The sequence below is a fragment of the Myxocyprinus asiaticus genome, chromosome 36 (assembly GCF_019703515.2).
Source record: "Myxocyprinus asiaticus isolate MX2 ecotype Aquarium Trade chromosome 36, UBuf_Myxa_2, whole genome shotgun sequence".
In the NCBI taxonomy this organism is placed as follows: domain Eukaryota; kingdom Metazoa; phylum Chordata; class Actinopteri; order Cypriniformes; family Catostomidae; genus Myxocyprinus; species Myxocyprinus asiaticus.
In genome coordinates, this window is record NC_059379.1 from 8,775,194 (window position 1) to 8,797,754 (window position 22,561).

At 40.8% G+C, this 22,561-nt stretch overlaps 1 protein-coding gene across 2 annotated transcripts in view; it reads left to right on the forward strand.

The window, feature by feature from the left end:
- sdk2b (sidekick cell adhesion molecule 2b) overlaps positions 1–22,561 on the forward strand; it is a 490,694-nt gene that overhangs the window by 381,783 nt on the left and 86,350 nt on the right. For both annotated transcript variants that reach the window (XM_051673659.1, XM_051673660.1), the window contains exon 4: positions 8,453–8,600. In XM_051673659.1, the coding sequence (XP_051529619.1) occupies positions 8,453–8,600 (148 nt within the window). The remainder of the gene's footprint in view (positions 1–8,452; positions 8,601–22,561) is intronic.

Sequence of the window (22,561 nt, forward strand, 5' to 3'; positions counted from 1 at the left end):
CCACTGACCTCGCAATGGATGTTTTCAGCCATTATCCAAGTTTGATTTTCCTTGGTTAGTGCGGCAAGAGCCTTGATTTACTCCAGAAAAACACTGTCCTTCAAATGGTTCCCATTAAATATGTTTATATAACAGTTCGTTCCTGTCCTTGAATCGGTCCAAAAGTGTTGATAAGTTGTCTGTTTTCCCTTATTCAAAATTGCTTGCAGCTTCGTTTCTTATTGAAATTGATTTTTTAATTAAATTTTATTTTATTTATCACACATTATACATTTGCACATATACAGTGAAATTATTATTTTTTCACATATCCCAGCTAAGCTGGGGTCAGAGCGCAGGGCCAACAACAATATTTACTACTCAAAATTCATGAAAATATTAGAGCATAAATTATTTCTCTGTTTTCAAGGTTTTCGGTTGATTTTGGAACTAATACAAAGAGGGGGTACATAACACTAACAAATGTCAAAGTGGATGTGGTTAATGGCAGGTGCTGAAAACTTTTGAAATGGATACATTTTAATTGAATTATTGAAGGAATCATTTGATTTGTTTGATTATAGCTCACCCAAAAATGAAAATTCTGTCATAATTTTCTGATCTTCCTGTCGTTTCCATATGACATTCTTTCTTTTGCTGAACACAAAAGGAGATTTAAATGTTTTAATGAATATCGCAGGCCGCCTGTAACGGGTTCAGGATGGGCAAGGAGGAGGTGGGAACAGGCAGAACAGTCAACGTAACTTTAATGGCATAAAAGAACTGAAACAAAACATAAAACACATATATGTACACACACAACGGCCGCATGTGTCTCTTTCTCTCGATCGAACTGGTGCCCCCGGCTCATCTTTATCCCCCTCCTGGCTGATTAGGTGACTCAGCGCCGGCCGCTCACCCTCACGGCCCGGCCATGCCCTCTTCACACTCCTCCACCGCCCAATTCAGGCCGGGGAAACCTCTGGCATGACGTACTCCCCTCCCTTCCTGGAGAAGAGGTGTTGCCCTTCCGGCCATCCTTCTGCCAGCAGGTCTTCCCCGCCTCTCTGGAGCCCTGGGAGAGACGAGGAGAGGGAGAGGGAAAGAGCAAGGGGGAGGGACAGAGAGAGGAGAGAGAGAGAAAAACTCGCCGGAGAGACAGAGAGAGGAGAGAGAGAGAAAAACTCACTCGCCGGTCTCCGGACACGCCGTCGCCTGGTCCTCAGCCACTACTCCATCCTCTGGCGGATGACAGCCGCTCCTCCCCTGGTGGACGGCAGCAAGTCCTCCGACCTCTGGCGGACGGAATGGCTCCTCATCTTCCTGGTGGACGGCAGTGGTTCCTCTGATTCCCGGTGGCTGGCAGCACTCCTCCATCCCCTGGCGGACGGCAGCGGCGAGGACTCCATGACAGCGCAACCCTCCTCCTTCCTGGGTTTCGGTACCAGTATAATGGGTTCAGGATGGGCAAGGAGGAGATGGGAACTGGCAGAACAGTCAACATAACTTCAATGACATAAAAGAACTGAAACAACATAAAACACATAGCGGCCACGTGTGTGTCTCTCTCTCTCTCTCTCTCTAACTGGTGCCCCCGGCTCGTCTTTATCCCCCTCCAGGCTGATAAGGTGACTCAGCACCCTCATGGCCAGGCCACGTCCTCCTCCTCGTCACACCGCCTTTTAAAATCAGCAGTTAAAAAGGACCCCAAAAGAGTCATAAAAGTAGTCCATGCAGCTTCTGTATCCTATTTAAATTCTTCTGAATGCATAGGTTCTGGTGAGGAAACAGACGTGGGGTGCGTGACTGAGGAAACATATGTGCACTTTAAATTAAGAAAGTGTAGTTTGGATTTCTGCCTCATTGTTTATAATTGTGCTCTTCTGTATAAGCAAATTAAGTTACTTGTTCTTTTCTTCCCCAATTACGATATATGCATATTGTGGAGTATTTGGAGAATACACTTGGAAAGGTAGGCGATACTGCGCCTTTACTCAGAATCATTATTTGTCTTTAAAGGGATAATTTCAACAACATCAACACTGAAGTAATTTTTTAACTCTAAATCATCGCTTCTGGTAAGCAACGGTATGTGCATGTGACGTAATCGCTTTGGTGCGTGAGACACGTGAGAACTGAGGCACGTGCGACACATGGAAGAGCAACGCTGTTTACAAGTGAGGAGGAGGAATGCTGTACAGAAGCTTCGTTGGTTTTGGTTTAGATCTGTATTGATCTGTTTCTTTACTCACAATGGTACATTTGTGTGCTTATCCTGGATGTTTCAACCGAGAGGAGAGCGTGAGATTACATTCGTAACATGGCAACGCGAATACATCACACGAGAGGCCTAGTGATCACCACTCACTCGTAAAGCTTACCGGAAACTATGGATTATAATTAAAAAATACTTAAATATTTAACTTTTTTCACACCAAAAGCACTAAACAGTTTTTGGAGCTTCAAATGTCGGATCACCATCCACCTGCATTTTAAGGACCTACTGAGCTGAGATATCTTTTTCTATTTTTCTTAAAATGTGTTCTGGTGAAGATATCATGGATATCATGAGGGTGAGTAAATAATGAGAGAATTTTCATTTTTGGGAACTAACCCTTTAATGTGTTACAGGTCATTATGTTTTAAATTCTGTGTGCCTGCTTTGGCTAAAGACTTATCTGCCTGTATAGATAAAAGATTTCATTTATATTTCAAATATTGCTTTGGTGTTTTTTTTTTTTTTAATTCCCCTATAAAAATGCCCCTATAAAAGGTTTAGAGCCCCTAGCCCTCAAAATGCACATCCCTTGTATTCACGCGATAACTTGCATTGTTTTTAGCATTAAAAAACACTTTTCAGCCACTGTGAAGGAGCTTCTCTCATAGTGCTCATAAACATGCATTCATTTATTTTATTTTATTTATTTTTTATTTTTTTGTGTGTGTGTGTGTGTGTGTGTTCCATATTAGAAAGAAAGTCTGGAACAAGGTGAGTTAATTATGAATGAATTTTCATTTTTGGATGAACTATCACTTTAAACATGACTAAATTTACATGCACTTAAGGAAATTGTTTATTCCTGGGTTTTTGCAGAAAGTGGTGTTCTGAAATGTCATGTAAACGTGAATGTCATTTTCCTTACACCATCACACCACAAGGGATTACTAGAAAGCAGTTTAACACACCTGGGTTTCTCCTGGAGAATGCATCTTATGCCACGTGAATGCATAAGAGGCATTCTTACAGGATTTGAGGAGTGCGTATGTGCGTGATCAGGCCATATAACGAACGTCATAGGATGGAGCCAAACAACAAGTCAACACAGTGGAAAGAATTCAACATTTCTGGGAGTACAGTCAAAAAACGCACATCCACTATAAAATTTACCCATTTATACACACCAATACAAAATATTAACTATCTCACACATATGCTTATTTGCTCCTGTACATTGGGGGAATCACAGAGTTTTACATATTAGGGAAACCACACCCTTGCAGCACAATTCTGCTGCAGTTCATGATGGAAGGTTAAGGAAACAAACACAGCAACAACTCTGGAATATCTGGAAATAAAGGGAAGCAACAGAGAATACCATGGATACCATGTTTGTTATTTACACAAGCATCCCAGGGAAATTATGTTGCTGTGGAGAAAGCTGCTTACCGACCAAGCAGCATGTATACAGAATTAAAGTATACGCTGCAGTGCATGTAAACAGGAATGCCACTTTGTCGAAATAAGCCAGTTTCTGGTGTGCATGTAAAGTCAATGTCATTCTGACCCTATTTTTTTACTTCCTCTGACATTCTCCCTAGTTCTCCTTTTGTGTTTCACAGAAGAGAGAAAATACATCATCAAAATGACCCTGATGAGGAAATAATGAGGAAAATATTCATTTAAAATCTAGGGAGAGTTCAAGTTTGAGCACAAGGACATTTTAAATAGGATTGTAAATGAGAACGACTACTGATTTAGTGCACGGTGAACATCTGTTCAGATCAGCCACTTCTGGTCAATGTCATGGCCAATAGCTAGCTACCCGTATTATCTTAAGTCAGATGACAACTGCGACGATGTCTGTCGTGCTGTCAGAACGCGTTTGTCAAACACTCTCCAGTTAAAGCAGACGGTAACAGACACTGAAACAATGTATCGGTGTGTTACAAAATATTCTGCTGTGGTGTGTATCTCGTGGGCAGCCATAACAAATAGCAAACTTTAATAATAATGCAAATACATATTTTTTTGACCAAAATCACTTGAACACACATCCCGTCGTAATTACAAACTCTTAAGTAGGAACTGCCTATGAGGACTTGAAGGCAATGTTAGACACACATTTAAAGGGACAGTTTACCCAAAAATTCTAATTGTCATAATTTTCTCACCATCATGTTGTTCCAAACATTTCTGAATTTCTTTCTTCTGTAGAACACAAAAGTGAGGCAGTATGTTCTCAGTCACCATTCACACAAGTCAATTTTTTTTTTTTTTTTTATTGAGACAGTGAATGGTGAATGAGGCTGCAATCCTGACTAACATCTTTTGAATTCCACAGAAAAATTAAAGTAATGTGGGTTTGCAACAACATGAGGACGAGTGAATTTTTGGGTTGCCCTTCTGTCACTCACTCGACGTTGTATCGATGTAGTGACACTAGGGGTCGCTCTTGAGAGCCCCGATCACCTCAGATCTTTGAGAAAAGGCCAATGAGAATTGGCGAGTGGAATTTGCATGCCACTCACCCGGACATACGGGTATAAAAGGGAGCTGGAATGCAGGATTCATTCAGATTTTTTCTTCGGAGCCGAGCTGTTGTACTATCAGCGAGCTGAATACTACTGCTGTTCCACTCACCTCTTAAGAAGCGTATGCTGTTGGATATACGGCGGATTTCCAGCAGCTCTCTCTCCTTCTGCACGACGGGTGCAGATTTCGCCCCTGGGCGCTTCGACAGCGCTAAAAGAGTGTATATTCCTGCTAAAGAGTATATTTTCTCTATTAGAGCACACACATTGACGTTGAACATCTTTTTAAAGACGCATCTTTTTAAAGATGCCTTTCGATCTTTGTGTGATTCCTGGATGCGGTCGTTATCTCTCCACCTCGACGGCCACTGGTGCTGCCTCACGTGTCTGGGCAACGATCACACTGAGGCAGCATTTGTAGATGTTCTCATTTTGAGGATATGACCATGGCAACGTTGCGGTCATGGCTTATCTTCTTCCGAGGGGAAGCCACTCTATCCACCCCCCGCACTGTGCCTTCTACCCACGGGTGTGAGGCCGGCCCGGCTGGCACTGGAGGCAATTTGGGGAGTTCAATGGGTGCGGTCTTACCGGGTAATTCCCTGCAGACCTCCTGTTCCCCAGCACGCCTGTTTGCTCCCGTCCGGTTCCGAAATGAGACCAGCCCGCCTCATGGCCAGCTTGACGTCTCTTTCGGGGCCCGTGAGCAGGATGAGTCTTCGATTGCTGCATCGGAGAACGCACTGGCGATGTTGGATGCCGAGGACTCGACTGGGCTGCCACCTTCAGGTCGGCCCGCCCAGTCTGAGGCCGATGCAGAGCTGACCGCCATGCTTGCCCGGGCCGGCGTGAGTATCGGGTTGGACTGGAACCCTCCAGCCTCCCCTGAGTGCTCGCGGCTTGGTGATTGGTTCCTGGGTTCGGGGAGCCGCTCATGGCCACGCCCCCCCCACTCCTTGGGTCACATAAACGGTGTTCACGGCCGCCGTTGTCACGGCTGCCACACACCGAGCATTCTCAGCCAGGGCCCCGCAAACCTGGCCCTCCCGCCTTCGCTTGCCTGGCCGTGCCACACCTACGGCCAGCCGGTTGTGATGAGGATGGCCCAAGAGGCCCTCCTCCTCAGTCACTAACCCGCCCTATGCCAGGTACGCAGAGCAAGTGCTTTGAGGTCCCCCTCAGCACAGCCGCCTCGGGTCGAAGCAACGCTCCTCGACGTGGCGTTGCCTGCACCCCCCGCCGCAAGGCACCACCCCCAGGTACGTCAGATGTGATCGTCCCCTTAGTGCCCCTCGCCCGGAGCTTGGACACGTGGCTAACGCTTTCCAACCCATCGCGGTGGCTGGCTAGGACCATCCGACTCGGCTACGTGATTCAGTTCGCCAGGCGCCCGCCCACCCCGGTTCAGCGGCATCCGCTTCACTTCAGTGCAGGGCGAGAATGCCGCCACCCTGCGTGTGGAGATCACGACCCTTCTACACAAGGGCGCAATAGAGCCTGTCCCTCCAGCCGAGATGGGGAAAGGGTTCTACAGCCCTTCATCATACCAAAGAAAGGCGGTGGGATGCGGCCAATCTTGGACCTGCAAGTTCTCAACCGGGCCTTACACAAACTCCCGTTCAAGATGCTAACACAGAAACACATTCCAGCGTGCGTCCAGCATCAAGATTGGTTCGCGGCGGTAGACCTGAAGGACGTGTGCTTTCACGTCTCGGTTCTACCTCAAAACAGACCCTTCCTACGGTTTGCTTTCGATGGCCAGGTGTATCAGTACAAGGTCCTCCCCTTCGGCCTGTCCCCTCGCGTCTTCACAAAAGTCGCAGAGGCAGCTCTTGCCCCGTTAAGGGAAGTGGGCATCCACATACTCATGGAGTCGATCCGGCAAAGCACAGGTAGACCTGTTCACTTCCCGGGAATCCTCCCACTGCCCACGTTGGTATTCCCTGATGGGAGCCCCCCTTGGGACAGATGTGTTGGCACACAGCTGGCCCCGGGGGCTGCACAAATACGCATTCCCCCCAGTGAGCCTTCTTGCACAGACCCTGTGCAAGGTCAGGGAGGATGAGGAACAAGTCACCCTCGTGGCCCCATACTGGACCACTCAGACTTGGTTCTCGGACCTCACGCACCTTGCGACAGTACCTCCCTGGCGGATTCCCCTGAGGAAGGACCTTCTTTCTCAGGGACGGGGCACCCTCTGGCATCCGCGCCCAGACCTCTGGAATCTCCATGTCTGGCCCCTGGACGGGACGTGGAAGGTCTAAGCGGTCTACCACCAGCAGTCGTAGACACGATCACTGAAGCCAGAGCTCCCTGTACCAGGCAGCGTTATGCCCTAAAGTGGCATATATTCGCGAATTGGTGTTCGAACCAGGCCGTGCCCACCCCCTTACGGGTTCGAGCACACTCTATGAGGAGTGTGGTATCCTCATTGTCACTGCCCAATGGCACCTCTCTAGCAGACATCTGCAGAGCAGCGGGCTGGGCAACACCCAATACTTTCCAATATTTTACAATCTCCGGGTTGAGCCGGTTTCACCCCATGTTCTTTCAGGTACGAACAGGTAGAGTTTGGTAATATGGAATAGCTGGCCAGGTGTATCGATTGCATATAGCGCCTTTCCCCTCCCCTGAGGTGAAAATGTGCACTTTTACCCCCAGTCAAGTTCACGAAGTCGTGGACCCTGGATGTCCTTCCTCCCTAGCCCTATGGTTTGCAAACTCGGCGGGGGAGTTCGCAGCCAGCCCCACTACAGGGTCTAATATGCCCTGTACTGGGATAGGTGCTCCACAGGTACTGATTACTCCGGTAACCCCTGTGATGTACATTCCGCGGTACGGTCTCCCTGTCATTGGACCCGCGTCTCCCTTGGTCGTTGTGTTTGTAGAGTCCCCCCCCCTTTTTCGTGGCAGGACCTACCACCGCGCCTCTTCCATGTGCGGCTGCTGAGCCCATGTGTCGTATTGCCACATGTTGACCTCCCCTTTTGGGCAGGATGTGGTCTCCATGGGGTCTTTTCCCCCTGAAAGAATGGCGTGGCCTGCTCCCATGATAGTTACGTCGCTTCCCCCCTTCAGGGATGTGGGGAACTACATGACGTCTTTTGGGGCATTGGGGGAGGTTATGTGCAGTCTGATGCACCTGCTATTACGCACGCAGCAGCTTGCTTGCACCTGCATCGGCAGTTCACGTAACACAGTTCAGCTGTTGTGGCGTTTTTCCATAGGGACCCCTAGCATCACTACATCGACACAACGTTGAGTGAGTGACAGAAGGGGAACGTCTCGGTTACTGTCGTAACCTCCGTTCCCTGATGGAGGGAATGAGACGTTGTGTCCCTCTTGCCACAACGCTGTACTAGCCGCTGAAATGGCCGGGACCGTGTCTCGGCTCCTCAGCACAAAACCTGAATGAATCCTGCATTCCAGCTCCTTTTTATACCCGTATGTGGCATGCAAATTCCACTCGCCAATTCTCATTGGCCTTTTCTCAAAGATCTGAGGTGATCGGGGCTCTCAAGAGCGACCCCTAGTGTCACTACATCAACACAACATCTCGTTCCCTCCATCAGGGAACGGAGGTTACGACAGTAACCGAGACGTTAACTACACCTTTACCGCTAAGAGTCTGTTAACACATGAGTTATATCACATATGCCTGTCATGTTCTTTGCTTAGTCTTTGTCCCTGTGTTTATTAATTGTCTCTGTGTTTACTACAGATATGGGAGGTTTTGAGGAAGGGGAACGGGTCCAAGCCATATCCCAAGGAGAGGGAGCCGTCATACCAGCACCACACATACGCTGTTTCCCCCAGCCGCAGGTTACATGGTTCAGAGATGGACGCAAAATTCCTCCCAGCAGCCGGATGTAAGTTTCTAAATATTTATTTTCCTCTTTTACTGTTCTCTCTTTCTTTTACTTTTGTGTCTTTGTCTTTCCACTTTGATTATACGTGAGGAATATTTTGAGGATTCTTTGTGAGTTTGCATCTAGTCCGGAGATTTAAAAACACAGAAATTATGCATTTTATCAATTTAGTTTTAACCAAAATCGTGTCTCTTATACTATGATCTGTCCTGTGACAGGCAGCTTTGGTGCAATCTTTTAGGATTCAAAAACAGAGTGAGACAAATGTAGATATAATTCGGCTGGGCCATTTTTTCAAAAAGCCATTTATTCTCAGTTTCAGTGTTGGTGTAGTGTATTACTATGTTTTGGTTTTCACAGCAGAATAGTTCAACCACAAATGAAAATCATGTCATCATTTACTCACCCTCAGCTTTTTTCAAACCCCATTGACTTTCTGTTCAAAAAATATATGCTGTTATGCTCTAAAATGACTTAATGTAAATGATCCAAAATTATCATAAAAGGGGTCCTAACTACTTGTGCGCTGTATTCCAAGCTTTGTGTGAGACATTTCAAAATTTAGTTCATTATTCTAAGAAAATCCACTTTAGCGCTGAAAACAAATATGGTGGTGTTAGACATGTCATGCATTCGACGTGTCAGGTTTGATAGCTCCAGTCCCCTTTCACTTTCATTATATGGACAAGAGCAGCCATATTCTTGAAAAATTCAAAGTTGGTGTTCCTTGTAAGAATGAAAGTCATATGGGTTTGGAATTGCGTGAGGGTGAGTAAAAGATGTGTCCAGATATCTCCTATTGCTGTAATTCTTTCTGTCTTCCTCACTCTCTCTGTCCTCCTGTGGTGCTTCTTCATTTGCTCTTATGTGTCTCACACATAGAGTTAGTGAATGTCTACGTCTAGCTCTAAGCCAAGGTTACCTCGTGCAAATGAGTGGAGCAGATCAAATTTATTGCAAAAAAATCATTTAATAAAATTTTAATCAGGCCATTGGCAACTCTATCGCAGTTTCAAATACTCCATGAAAAATGAAAGAAGCGTAGCATTGACCGAGAAGCCCATGGAGGACTGCTCGACTGTCATAACACTTCTAACACTGAAAAACTCTCTCCGCTCTAAAATTGTTAATTCTTATCTCTCATTCTCGCACAATTTTTTTTTTTTTTTTTTTCATTAGATAGTACTCATTTTGGTGGTCTTCGTTTTAGTGGAAACTACCTGTGTGTCTCAAGGAGTTTAAACAGGGTTTTCAGAAGCACAAATCTTTTTACCTCAACTTTCGCCTTTTCTATATCTCTTTCCCCTTTAATCATGCAATTACACAGTCCAGAGGACAGACCAAGATAATTAATGTCTTGGAGACAGCCATGTTTCTACAATACAATTATGTTTTGCTTTCACATCCTTCTGTAATTCTAGCAACAGACTGTTTTGGATGTTAAAATGACATTTGCCAGTACTTGCAAACTTGTGTTTCCTACAGTGCCAATTTGTGCATTAACAGTGCTGTTGATATTTTCCCAAATAATAGTAACTTTAGGATTAGGGTGACCAGATTCCTGCTTATGGAAAACAGGACAGCCCCCTCCCAGCAAAAATGAAATTGACGTATCCTTACCTAGGCGCAGGTCAATGAGAAATATAGGGTGCATCCTCACCTGTAACAGTTGTCACCTTGTACTTTTCCCTGGCAGCAATTTTTATCAGTGTGCACTTCCATAATCCACCGATGCTGAGTAAAAGTTTCTCACTGCACAAAAGAAATCATCCACTCGCATGTCACCAGCTTTAACCAGCGCATCTGACTGTTTTTTAATGTCAGAGGGTATGAATGATTCCTCCAGCCTGGCCTGCAAGACTTTTCTCAGGTCATGAATGTGGAAAGCTATGGCTGTGCACAACAGAATGATAAGCAAAAAGTCCTTCACTTGTGTGCACCTTGTCAGATTCGGAACTTTGCTTCACATCAAAATCACTAACACTTGGTGTGGCACACTTACTTTCCACATGCTTTTTTGTATGAACATGCTGTATGATGCGGCCTCCATGGGCAATGGAAAAGCGAGCTCCACAAATCTCACACCTCACTTTACTAGGCTCTGTCTGTGACTCCATTTTTAGAAATGTAAACTCTTTTTGAAGATCTTCATTAAATGTACTTGCACACTTCCTTGGCATTTTTCCAGCCGCAATTTCATCTGTGTGCTCTTTCAAACTGACTCTTCAATCAGTTCACTAACTGGACATCTATTGATAGGGGATTGTGATTGGATAGTTTAATCCAATCATGTACTTCAGATAACGGTGTGATTTTATTGGTTACAAGCCGTATCCTTGGCTACCTTTGATTAGAATTTTCACGTGACTGAGGAAGCTGCATAGGCAATAGAGGAATTTTAATAGAGGGGAAATATGGGACAAAACACGATTTTTTTCAGAATATGTCGGGACACTAGAAAAAGTGCTTAAATACGGGACTGTCCCGGGAAAAATGGGAGGTCTGGCCACCCTATTTAGGTTGCACTTTAAATATTGTAGATTAATTTAAATTAGATTAGATTAGAGTAGATTAAGATTTGTATTGGTAAATATTGTATGATCAGGATTGAATAAAACTTTATATTATTGGTTGATTAATATAATATGACATGACATGACATGACAATATAATATAATGTCATATAATGGTGGAGAAAATTATTACATTTCTACGAAAGATTATGGGAACTCAAATGTTTTTTTATTTTTTATTTTATAAGAAAGTAAATAAGATCATTTTTGATATTAGTTTGATTTTTTTTTTTTTTCTTTTTTTTTTTCTTATGCACATTTTGGGAATTTTATTTTACCTTATGGTGTTTCCATTCACCCTTTTTTTTTTTTTTTTTTTTTTGGAAATATTCCAAGATTCACATAAAAATAAGTGGATGGAAAACCAGCTAATGACTGTACTATTAAGAGGTGGTTTTAATGAATAGGTGTGTTACAGAAAATGAGAAGTTATAAGAACTCATGAAAAGCATTTTACTCACCCAGAACACTTCATCTTTTGTGTGTGTGCACCCACTAAAGCCAGACCACCATTTACCCATAATTTACCCAAATTATATCTTTCTCTCTTTCTTTCTTTTTTTTTTCTTTTTTTTTTTTGTTCTCATGTTGGGCAAGAAGAAAATGAAAAAAAATGTCTTGTAAATTGAGCTGTTGAATGGTAAAGCTTGTCCAGCAGAAGCCACGTACCTTCTCTCTCCATGCTCCCCTGACTCAAGTTTCCCTTTGTTAAAGCAATTTTGTGCAGAGAGGCTGCAGCTGGGACTCTCTTTCCTCCATTCCTGCTCTACAACTGCTCCTGTTGGCCTTAGTGAGAGCTGTGCTACTTTCAAGGAAGCTTGTCACTCCAGTCTTTTTTTCCAAGCTTCTCTTTTTGAGAAAATATCTTCAATATGTGGATAGCAAAGCATATAATGCGCATTTAAAGATGCACTCAGTAATGTTTTATGTATTTTTATGTATCCATCTTGGACTAACACTGACATCTTAGGACATCTAAACACAAAAGTTTTCAGTCACTGATGCCACTGTAGAATTTCACTACTCACACTCAGCCATGATTAATTTTACCCGTTAGTGAAAGTGTCCAATAACAGGTTTGTTACCGATAATAAGTGAGAAGATTTCAGGTGGACATATGATCCTAACATGGCAGCCCCCATTTGAGGACCCTCTCCAAGTAGAATAAAACAGCTTTTATAAGGTGACTCCAACTAAACCAAAATACCATCCATCCCATCCATCCATGTTCATTCTTTATTAATTTATCATAAAAAAGAGCAAAATATTGTCTAAAAAACGTATATCATTAACTTACACATCATGTTATATCAAACATTATACCATCCATCTATCTAAACCAAAATGTAATCCATCCATCCATCCATCCGTCCATCCAAACCATACCAAAACAAACCAAAAGTCAGTTCCGTCCGTCCGTCCGTCCGTCCATCTAAACCAAAATACATTCATCCATCCATCCATCCATCCATCCATCCTTCCATAACAAAACAATATCGGCAAGAAGGTAATTCTGTGATTCTAAAGTCTGGAGACAGTTCTGAAGTTGCCCTGACCATCGGCCTGTGAGTCCCACAGCAGTCTTGTCTGTTCTGGTATGGTGGAGACAACACCCTTCCTTCATTACTTTACTGCCTACAGGGAGCAAGGAGCGGTTTGAAAGGCAGTCATTTAACTGCAATAGCCATTACTCTTTCATTATTGGATGGGAATGCAATTTGAAGGCCCTTTTCCACTGGCTGCATTTGATTTGTTGTGTTATTTGGGAGGGCTAATGTTGTGTATAATCAGAACCTCTGATGGTAAACACATTCAAGGAGCAGCTCCACTCCAAATGAGTGTTAAAGGAGAGGTGCTGTTCTGTTTCTTTTTCCATTTTATTCTATTCCCTTCAGCTCTAATTCAATTTAGATAAGAGGTGAACAGCCTTTTGTGTTTGAATAACTGTTACTCATTTGACAGTCTTGTCATGTTGTTTCTCTTTTCAAAAACAATATGCTGTTAACCATGTGTTTGTTGAGGATTTGGCAGTTCCTGTGCCAAGACACATTAACTACATTCTCACTAACAAGTGTGACTCTTGAATTGTCAGATTAGTATTTGTCACATTTGTTTACTAAACTGTGTACGTTAGTTGTCTCAAATGCCGTACTATACTTTGTGCACTATACAATACACTGTGCACTTGGCCATGTATTGTATGACATTTTCTAAGGGAAATATTGTCTCAGATGGAACACAAACAGATATTAGGGACATCTTATGTGTGGTATTCCAAAATAAAACTGTTTATTGCACCTTTAATGGGGTTACATGATGCACACATATTCCAAATATGACCCAATTAAGTTATTAATTGGAATTTCCATGTGCATGTAAACATGTTCAGTGAGGAATCTCTGAATCGGGATTAAATCATCATTCTACAGCAGATGTTTAAGGTCACAGAGCCCAAGGGTGTTCGATCCAAACAAGCGCTGAATTGATTTCCTTGGACATATCAGGCGTACAGCAGTTAGGCAGGCATGGTTGGGGCTAAATGCTTAAGACACATGGTCTGGCTCAGGTTGTGTTTTTGTGGGTGGTGAAACCAAGGTTTTATTTGAGACCTGAATATATTTGACTAGAGTGTCAGAAAGGATTTTGTTACAACAGGCACTGATGGCACCAGAGGGACTAGTTTTGTTTATCTGCCGCAAAAAAAAAAAAAAAAAAAAAAAAACATTCAGATATTGGCTGTAGAAATAACATTACCTTTTGTTTGTGAGACAGGTGTTGGTTGTGTATGTGTTATTTAATTCCTGAGGATTTCCCTGGAAAATTCAAACATATTATATCTGTCAGTTTTATTGGACCACTGTATTCTGTTTACACTGGCCTTGTGTTTTTGAATGCTGTGTGTGTGCGTGCGTGCGTGCATGCGTGCCCAGTAGATCTCTGTGTGTGTATGTTTTCTGCCAGTATGTGTAAGTATTCCCTGATATATATACCATGACTGTGACTGTGTGTGTGTGTGTGTGTGTGTGATATTCACCCGATGTCCTATTCCCACTAAATGGACCGTGGCTTGTGCTGTGTGTTTTTGTGTAAGTGTAATAGAGGTCATCTACTACAGTCTCTGCTGTTCCCTAGAGAGTGGAGAAAGAGCTCTATACTGGCAAATGCCATTCCACTTGCCAGTGTGTACATATAACTGTTAGTGGGTCAGCAAACACACACACACATACAGCATAGGCTCGCTCAAGCTCAGCTCTAAGACCTAGTAAGCTGACATGCTGCTGGCAGCAGTCTTCTAAGGCAGCATCCTAATGGAAATGGAACCTCATAAGTGACTGATTTGAAACACTCTACATTGACAACTCAGCAGGCAAATAAATTGTGCTCCACACATGAAACACATGGGAGATGTTAGCATTTTGCTAAGCTAACAACATGAGACTAATAAGCATAAGAATACACAGCACACACAAATATTGGGTACATTTTTAATAAGATTGCACTTCACTTGAAACCATTTAGATTTGAAAGTAATATAAACATATTTGCATTCAACATTTATCTCAACTCATCCGCCATCTTGGATGAATATTTTCGATGAGCATTCTGGGATTGCCTTCTCTTTAAAGGTTATGGGCTCTACTTTAAGAGCACTAGCATTAAGTGCAGCACGATGCTTAAAATCATAAGCGCAAAGTCAGTGGGCATGGACACGGAAGTTTTGATATTTTCACGCATGCTTGCGCTAAGTCTAAGTGCAAGTGGGTTTGGCGAAATCGCCTACGCAAAGCACAAATGGGATGGGTCATGTGCAAATTAATTCTGAGGTTCAATGTATAAGAGGAACAGAAAATTTTGTTCTTTGTGCATTTACTGCATCCTTGAAATGTCAGGCATATTTCTATGGCAGTGACACGCTCCATTTTTATACATTCTAAAACGATTAACGTGAAAAACGCTTATCGTGGCTTAATGTGCTAAAACAGTGATATTTGAAGACCAAATTCAGTATGCGCCTTATTGATGACACAAACTATATACAAGCAAGCAGATGATCCCAGAATCTGAATGCAAAATTGCACGTTAAGTGATTTCCTCTTATTGAAAACCGTTATAAAGAAAACGCTTAATATGCAACTTTGCATGTTGCATTCAGATTCTGGGCTCATCTGCTTGCCTGTATATTGAATGCATCATCAATAAGGTGCATACCGAATTTGGTCTTCAGTTTGGTCACTGTTTGGTCACTGTTTGGTCACTGTTTTAGTTCATTAAGCCAAGTTATGCATTTTTCACATTTAGCGTTTTAGAATGTCCCATCGGAAATGTGGTTCTCGTCAGAATTTAGATGTACGCTACGTTAAAGAGAATGTAAGAATTAGCTATTAATCATTTTCATCAACTGACACACAAATCATGACTGGTGTTAACAGTGGTTGTATTGGAATGCACTTCACTTCTACCGGCAGATTTTGATTTTGATAAATGTAATTCATTTATTGAAACACTAAATTCAAATTACACTTTAAACGAAATGAAAATATAATCAAAATAATGAAGTGGTAAAAAAAAAAAAAAAATCATACCAAATCTAAACATTTTAGTCTGTCCTTCTACTGGCACATTCATCCATCCAGTGACTTAAAAATCTATCTCAACAACAGGTGGAAAATTACTAGTAGGCTACAAATTAAATCATAAATACAATAATAATAATACATATAAACATAACAATGCAAATAATAATAAAAATAATTGAAAACAATAAACCATGACCTCTTGAAAGTTTAATTCAAATCTCAAGCAATTACCCCCTGAAAAATTGCGATTGTCAGGACCATAGTTTGATGTTCTGTACTTTCAGAATTTGGACATAACTGTATTAGCACCTGCTGGTGGAATCTCCAAACTGCAAATGTGGGAACTGAATTTGAACTTTGCGATGAGTTAAGAGGTGGTTTTGAAACGTCTTAGCACAATTACCTATTTCTCAGGAAAATAGCCAATTGAGCTTTGCACCACTTTATTTACATACAATACACCAATAGTTTGTGCACCTACACCCACAGTAGTGCAAACAGTCCCCCCCATATCCACTTGCGCTTTGCACTGGCACAAAAATTGCACTTAGAATTAGTGCTCTCACGAAAATTGGATAAGACATGGCATACGGTCCTGGCGCCTTTGGTCAAAATTAGGCATCTTCGAAGGCAGCATATCTTGGAAGACAGCATTACAGCTCCAATATACAATGTACGTTTTGTGAAAATGAAGAAAGAATGGGTGTGGCATCATTTACATTGATGTACATTTAGATGAAAATCTGGCCAAAAAGATAGTTTTGAATTTGTTACAGTGGTTTGAAACAGCTTGCCAGCATAAACTTTGAGCAAAACTTCATGTCGGCTGTTAAACACCTTCTTGCTTCCATTGTTCTACGTGATAGGTGGTTAAATAACCCGGTGCTCCACCTGCTTTAACGGCAACATATTTATTCGGTTATTTTACTCACTCAGTCAAAATCAGTCAACACAAACACACTGGAGTGCATGTGGAGTTGCCCTACCCTTTTATATACCTATCTTTGCAGTAATATGGATGTCTTCATGAAACAAGTAAAAAAATAAAAATATATATATATATATATTTTTTTAATGATGTTTTGTGGATTCATTTCACATAATTCATCATAAGTTACAATAATAGAGGGTGCATATTATAGTGTAAAGTGTGGTAGCATTAGTGCCATAAATGCAGAATGTAAACATGACAAATTACATGTGATCTACTGCATATATACTGTATATATTAATTTAAATAATTGAGTGGTTAAAACTGCTTATTTTACTGATCTCATCTGGATTCTATTCATAGAATGAGGCATGTTGTCATTGATATATCAAAATGGTTTTACATGTAGTCAGTTGTCAGCATGCGTCTCATATTTAAATGCGCTTCTAAATGCTGGCTCCAACAATGTGGGTTGGGTCTGAATTTTTGCGAACAATATACTGTTGCTCAGCTGTTCCGACCTTCTTTCTAGCACTGAGTGGAGAACGAAGAAGAACTTCGGTGTGAGTGTATCAGAGCCTTTACTCTGCCATCCTTTTGGAAACTTTAGGAAGCCCCTAATGATGCCTTAAAATAGTTTCTACAGTAGGTAGGCAGCTCATTAGGTTTTTGGAACAGAGTTGCAGAGTCCATTTATCTACACACATTCTTTGGTAAACTTAAATGCTACTTTGCAGTAACTGAGTCAGGTGAAGGCTTTAGAAGAGAAAACAGCTCACAGTCATTCTAATTTCTCAGTTCTGTGATTCGACAAATCCTACAACAGTCACCAATCACCAAATCCTTGAAATCTTTCCAAAAACATGTGTACAAACACATCAGAGAGAGACAGTGGCAGGAAAGACAGGTGCAGACAGGTTCTGGATTTTGACATAAAAAAGTGGGTTGTGCTTGCCTGTGCAAAAGTCACCACAATGATGCTAGGGTGGTTGTTAAGGTATTACTATGCGGTTGCTAAGGTGTCCTGAGTGGCTTTGAGTGTGTTGCTATTATGTTAATGATTAATCGAAAATAGATTAATTTCTGTTAATAATTTGACTGAAATAACCTTATCATCATCGATTAGTTAATTTCAGGACAAATGCATTAAGAAATCATGCAATCAGACGTTGATAAGGCTGTCTATACAGTCATCTGCCGCTATAGGGTGCTTGGCGCTGCATGTCACTTCTTATTGAAATCACTGAAGAAGAGCCACACATCCACAGATAAGAGATGAAGCAGGCTCAATGTAAACACCGTTAGAGCGTTTCTCTATAAATTAACTTTAATGTTTTCTGCACACACCGTGATAGTATGTTAAAGGACAACATGACAACAATCACTGTTGATCTCTTTATTTCAATCCAACCTACAATTACGTTGGCGGTCGTCGAGAAAGCACGAAGGCACATTCAGCTGATATCTCACCATTATCTTAGAAACAGTTTGTTAAGTATTGTGTTTAAGAAGCGTGTTATAATTTGACTTATTTTTTTAAAATAAAAATATAAGTCCAAAGGTCCGAAATAAGTTTTAATGAACTCAAATATGTACAGTATACAAGTTATTTTTAGCAATAGCCTTATTCATTTACAGTAATTAAACTCACAAATTTGTTCTAAACACAGCCTAAATGTATTAAAGAATATTTTAAGAGGAAAATGCCAATACTTGCATTCCGTAAGTGTAATAATTTATATTATATTTAAACAATATTCTACATGCAAATATTATTTTGAGTCCTCCACGTGCGTTTTGCGATATTAACATTAATGATTAATCGATTAATTGATCATTAATTTCCACGATGATCAATTATGAAAATGACTGTAAATTGACATCCCTAGTTGCTATGTGGTTGCTAGGGTGTTCTAGGTGGTGGCTAGGTGTTTGCTTACTGGACCAAGTCAAAAGGGCCCACCATTAAAATGTCTCTATGATATTCTGGTCCCTAGACATGGCTAGGGTCCTTCTTTCAGTGTAAATCTGTGGAATTCTTTCACCTATTTTTTTCATCTGCCAGGTGAAAACCATAAGTTTGATTGCTTAGAACAATCAGAAGAACTGCACCACTCAAATGTTTATTTTACATTCATTCACTATATATTCCGGTGTCATGAGGGATTTATGAAATATATTTATTAACTTGGGTCAAAATTCCTGACATAATATATAAGAATTTATATTTATCACAGAATTCCACATGGGGATATCTGAGTTACATGTCTTTTGCCATTAATAATAAGTTTATAATTAAAATTTGTCATATGGTGTCACTGTAGTAAAATGGGTTGATGAGTTTAATCTTATTTTATATTCATGCCTATCTTTCAGAAATATGAATATGTGCAATATTTATGGGTAATGTGGGACATGTGCGAAAATGTTTATGTATGACCTTTATCTTGTCAACTTGGGTAAGAATTTGTGGTTGTATATGCATGCGATGTAAACCATATTTACAGTAAGTGTGTGTGTGTGTGTGCGTGTGTTTGTGTGTGTGTGGGCAGGTTTAAGTGGTTTACGTGGCCTTTTTTTTAAGTCGCTTAAAAAACATACTAAATGATGTTTTATTGAAAATTTAAAAATGCAAAAAGGTTTCTGTGATGGTTAGGTTTAGGGGTAAGGTTAGGGGATATAATCTATAATTTGTACAGTATAAAAATCATTATGTCTATGGAGAGTCCTCATAATGATAGCTGCACCAACATGTGTGTGTGTGTGTGTGTGTGTGTGTGTGTGTGTGTATGTGTGTGTGTGTGCGTGTCTATATAAACCACATTTTTATGGGTCAATCAGGAGATAACAATGTATCTGCATACATAATGTATGTGTGCATGTGTGTATACTTTATTATTTGTACACTGTCCTTCAACTTGAGAAAGCATTCGTGGTCTTATGATTGCAGTGTAGATTATATGTGTGTGTGTTTGTGTGTAATTGTGATTGCTTTTGTGTGAAACTAATGTGTATGTGTCTATAAGGAGATAACAATGTACCATATATGCATGCATAAATGTGAGTGTTAGTGTTCTTCACTGCCTCATTAGCTGCTGGGTCTGCTCAGTCTGTATCTTTATTCTTGCTTTATGCGCTCAGGCTTACGGAATCACCTGAGATTAATTTGCTACTCGCTGTCCCTCTTTCAATCCATAATTCAGCAGCTGTGTGGGACTCTCTCTGACACCTGCCACACCAGGACCCAGGCAGAGTGAAATATTCACTACTGATCATCACCCGACAGCCGTTCGCCCTTATTAACCGGCCCTGTATCCGTCTGCAGTGATCAGACGTGAGCCGAAACCAGAAGAAATTTGAGACCAAGAATGTGAATGAGATATATTAAAATCAATCATCCGCTCTTATGTCATCCCTCTATGTTGAGCTGCGCTAATCATACAGCACTCATTAATCATTTCAGGAGCTTGATATAATATCCTGTGACAACCAACTGTTCTGAAACGTAATGTCTTTATAGTGCTGCTGTAAAGGTTAATCTTCAAGCAATGTGTAGGAATATGAGACAGAGTTTGCTGTTAAGCAAGCCAAATTGCACTGATGAAATCATTAATATATCTTATTGTATTAATAAATGTAATGAGTAATTTCAATACTTCATAAGGCTGTTCCATAAAGCAAAGGAATAGTAAAAGGACTGTTCATCAAAAATAAATGCAGTATTAAATGTTGCATTACAAGGCAGCTCACTAAGTTTCAGAGCTAATGTGTAATCTGTCTGTGGTGTCTTTATTACAGGTGCTGAAGTGTTTTTGGACTAAATTAATTTTAAATAGGCAGATAACCATGGTATATTTGTCCAACATAATTTTTAATCCATGGGTTTAATAATGAGAGTGCATTGCAGTTGTTATGTTGAGGATTCTGCTTGCTTATAAACAGTTCTGCAACTCTCTGCAGACAGTGTATGGTATTGGTTATTTAGCAAACACTTTTTTATTAATTTTTGGCTTCATTGCCACTTATTAATTGGAAAGTTAAAGGGATTGTTCACCCAAATATTTACTCATCCTCATGCCATCCCAGATGTGTATGACTTTCTTTCTTCTGCTGATCACAAAGATATTTAGAAGAATAGTTCAGCTCTGTAGGTCCATACAATGCAAGTGAATGGTGATCAGACCTTTGTAGCTCCAAAAATCACATAGAGGAAACAAAGAAGTAATCCATAAGACTCCAGTGGTTAAATCCATGTCATCAGAAGTGATATAATAGGTGTGGATGAGAAACAGAACAATATTAAATTGCTTTTTTGGGGGGGCTATATCTCCACTTTCACTTTTACATCTGAAAGTGAAAGTTAAAGAGTTAAGTTTAGAGTAAAAAAGGACTTAGTACCCACACCTATTAAATCACTTCTGAAGATGTGAATTTAAACAAATGGCTATCTCCAATTTAATTTACTTTATTAAAATGCTTTCGCAATTAGCGTTTTTGTTGTTGTTGTTGTTGTTGTTGTTTTTGTTTGCTAAACCTACTTTTATAAACTAGTCCTAGGCCGTTCGAACGATTAGAACCAACCCAGTGCAGAAAGATTCTATGGAGTTCTAATATCAATAATTATCAAAAAAAAATATTAACTTTCGATTCATCGTCGCAATGGTAAAAAACATACGAAGTGTGATTGGCCACTTTTACGCAAACACCTTTAACTCTTGAACAGTAAGGGAACAAAAACCAGGAAACTTATGTATGGGGTCATTCTGAGGATACATTATAAAAATTGCGCACCTCGGCCATTTGGTGGTGCTATTAAAATGAAAAACCTAAAAATATCTGTAACTAAGGAGCCATTGGTCCGATCTACCTGTAATTTTGCATGCATTGTCTTTGTCCATGGTGCTATCAAGGTCTACAAGCACAGTTGCATATCTCGAAAAACATGGCCGCCATTGACCAATAAATTTTCAGCAGCTTTTAGACAAGGTCAACAACAATTTTTCTTTGGCATGGCTATAACAGGGTAATTTGAAGGGTGGTGGCCTAGATTACACAAAAGCTAATAACTCCTAAATGAAAAGTCAGATTTTTATCAAATTTAGTACGCATATGTGATATATCATTTTGAAGAGGTATACAAAATTTAGTGGAGACTGGACAATAGGTGGCTCTATAAGGTTTATGCTATCGCGATTTACATGCAGGTGAATGGTTGTATATTCTGCAATGTTTCACACAGACACACGTTTTTCATATCATATGATAGATCTCCTCATTCTGAACAACTTTGCCAGTCAATCAAATTGTTCGCTAAATATCTGAGAATTTTTATAAAACCTACTTTTGTGAACTAATCCTAGGTTTTTTAGGTGATATAAACAAAACCTGTACAGGAGTAATCTTTGGACAGACTTTATCAATAATTATCAAACATAGTTGAACTTTTATTTGGCTTGGCTATCAGAGGGTTATTTAAAAATATGGGTGTGGCCTAGACAGGGGCCTCAATTGTGTATGGCAGGGTATGGCAGCTGCTATAGAGAGCGCTCCTATCTCAGGGTGAGTTGCGCACGTGAACATTTAAAAGCGCTTTAAAATGCCCCTCTTGACGCAAAATGATATAAAGACACAGCCGTTAATGTATTCCGAGTGTGTAAACAGATGGGACAAACATATTTGCCGTCTTGACGTGATATTAATATAAATACAGCCGTTATGTATTACATGATGCAGACATGACAAAAATCTAAAATCTTAAAACATCTGATCTGTGTCTTATAGACCTTCTGAAGCTGTTATAAGCCTATTGTTAATATTAATCAAGCATCAGTAGGCTATTGACAAGAAAAAGAGAAAATCACTCACCGTTCTTGGCTGGAT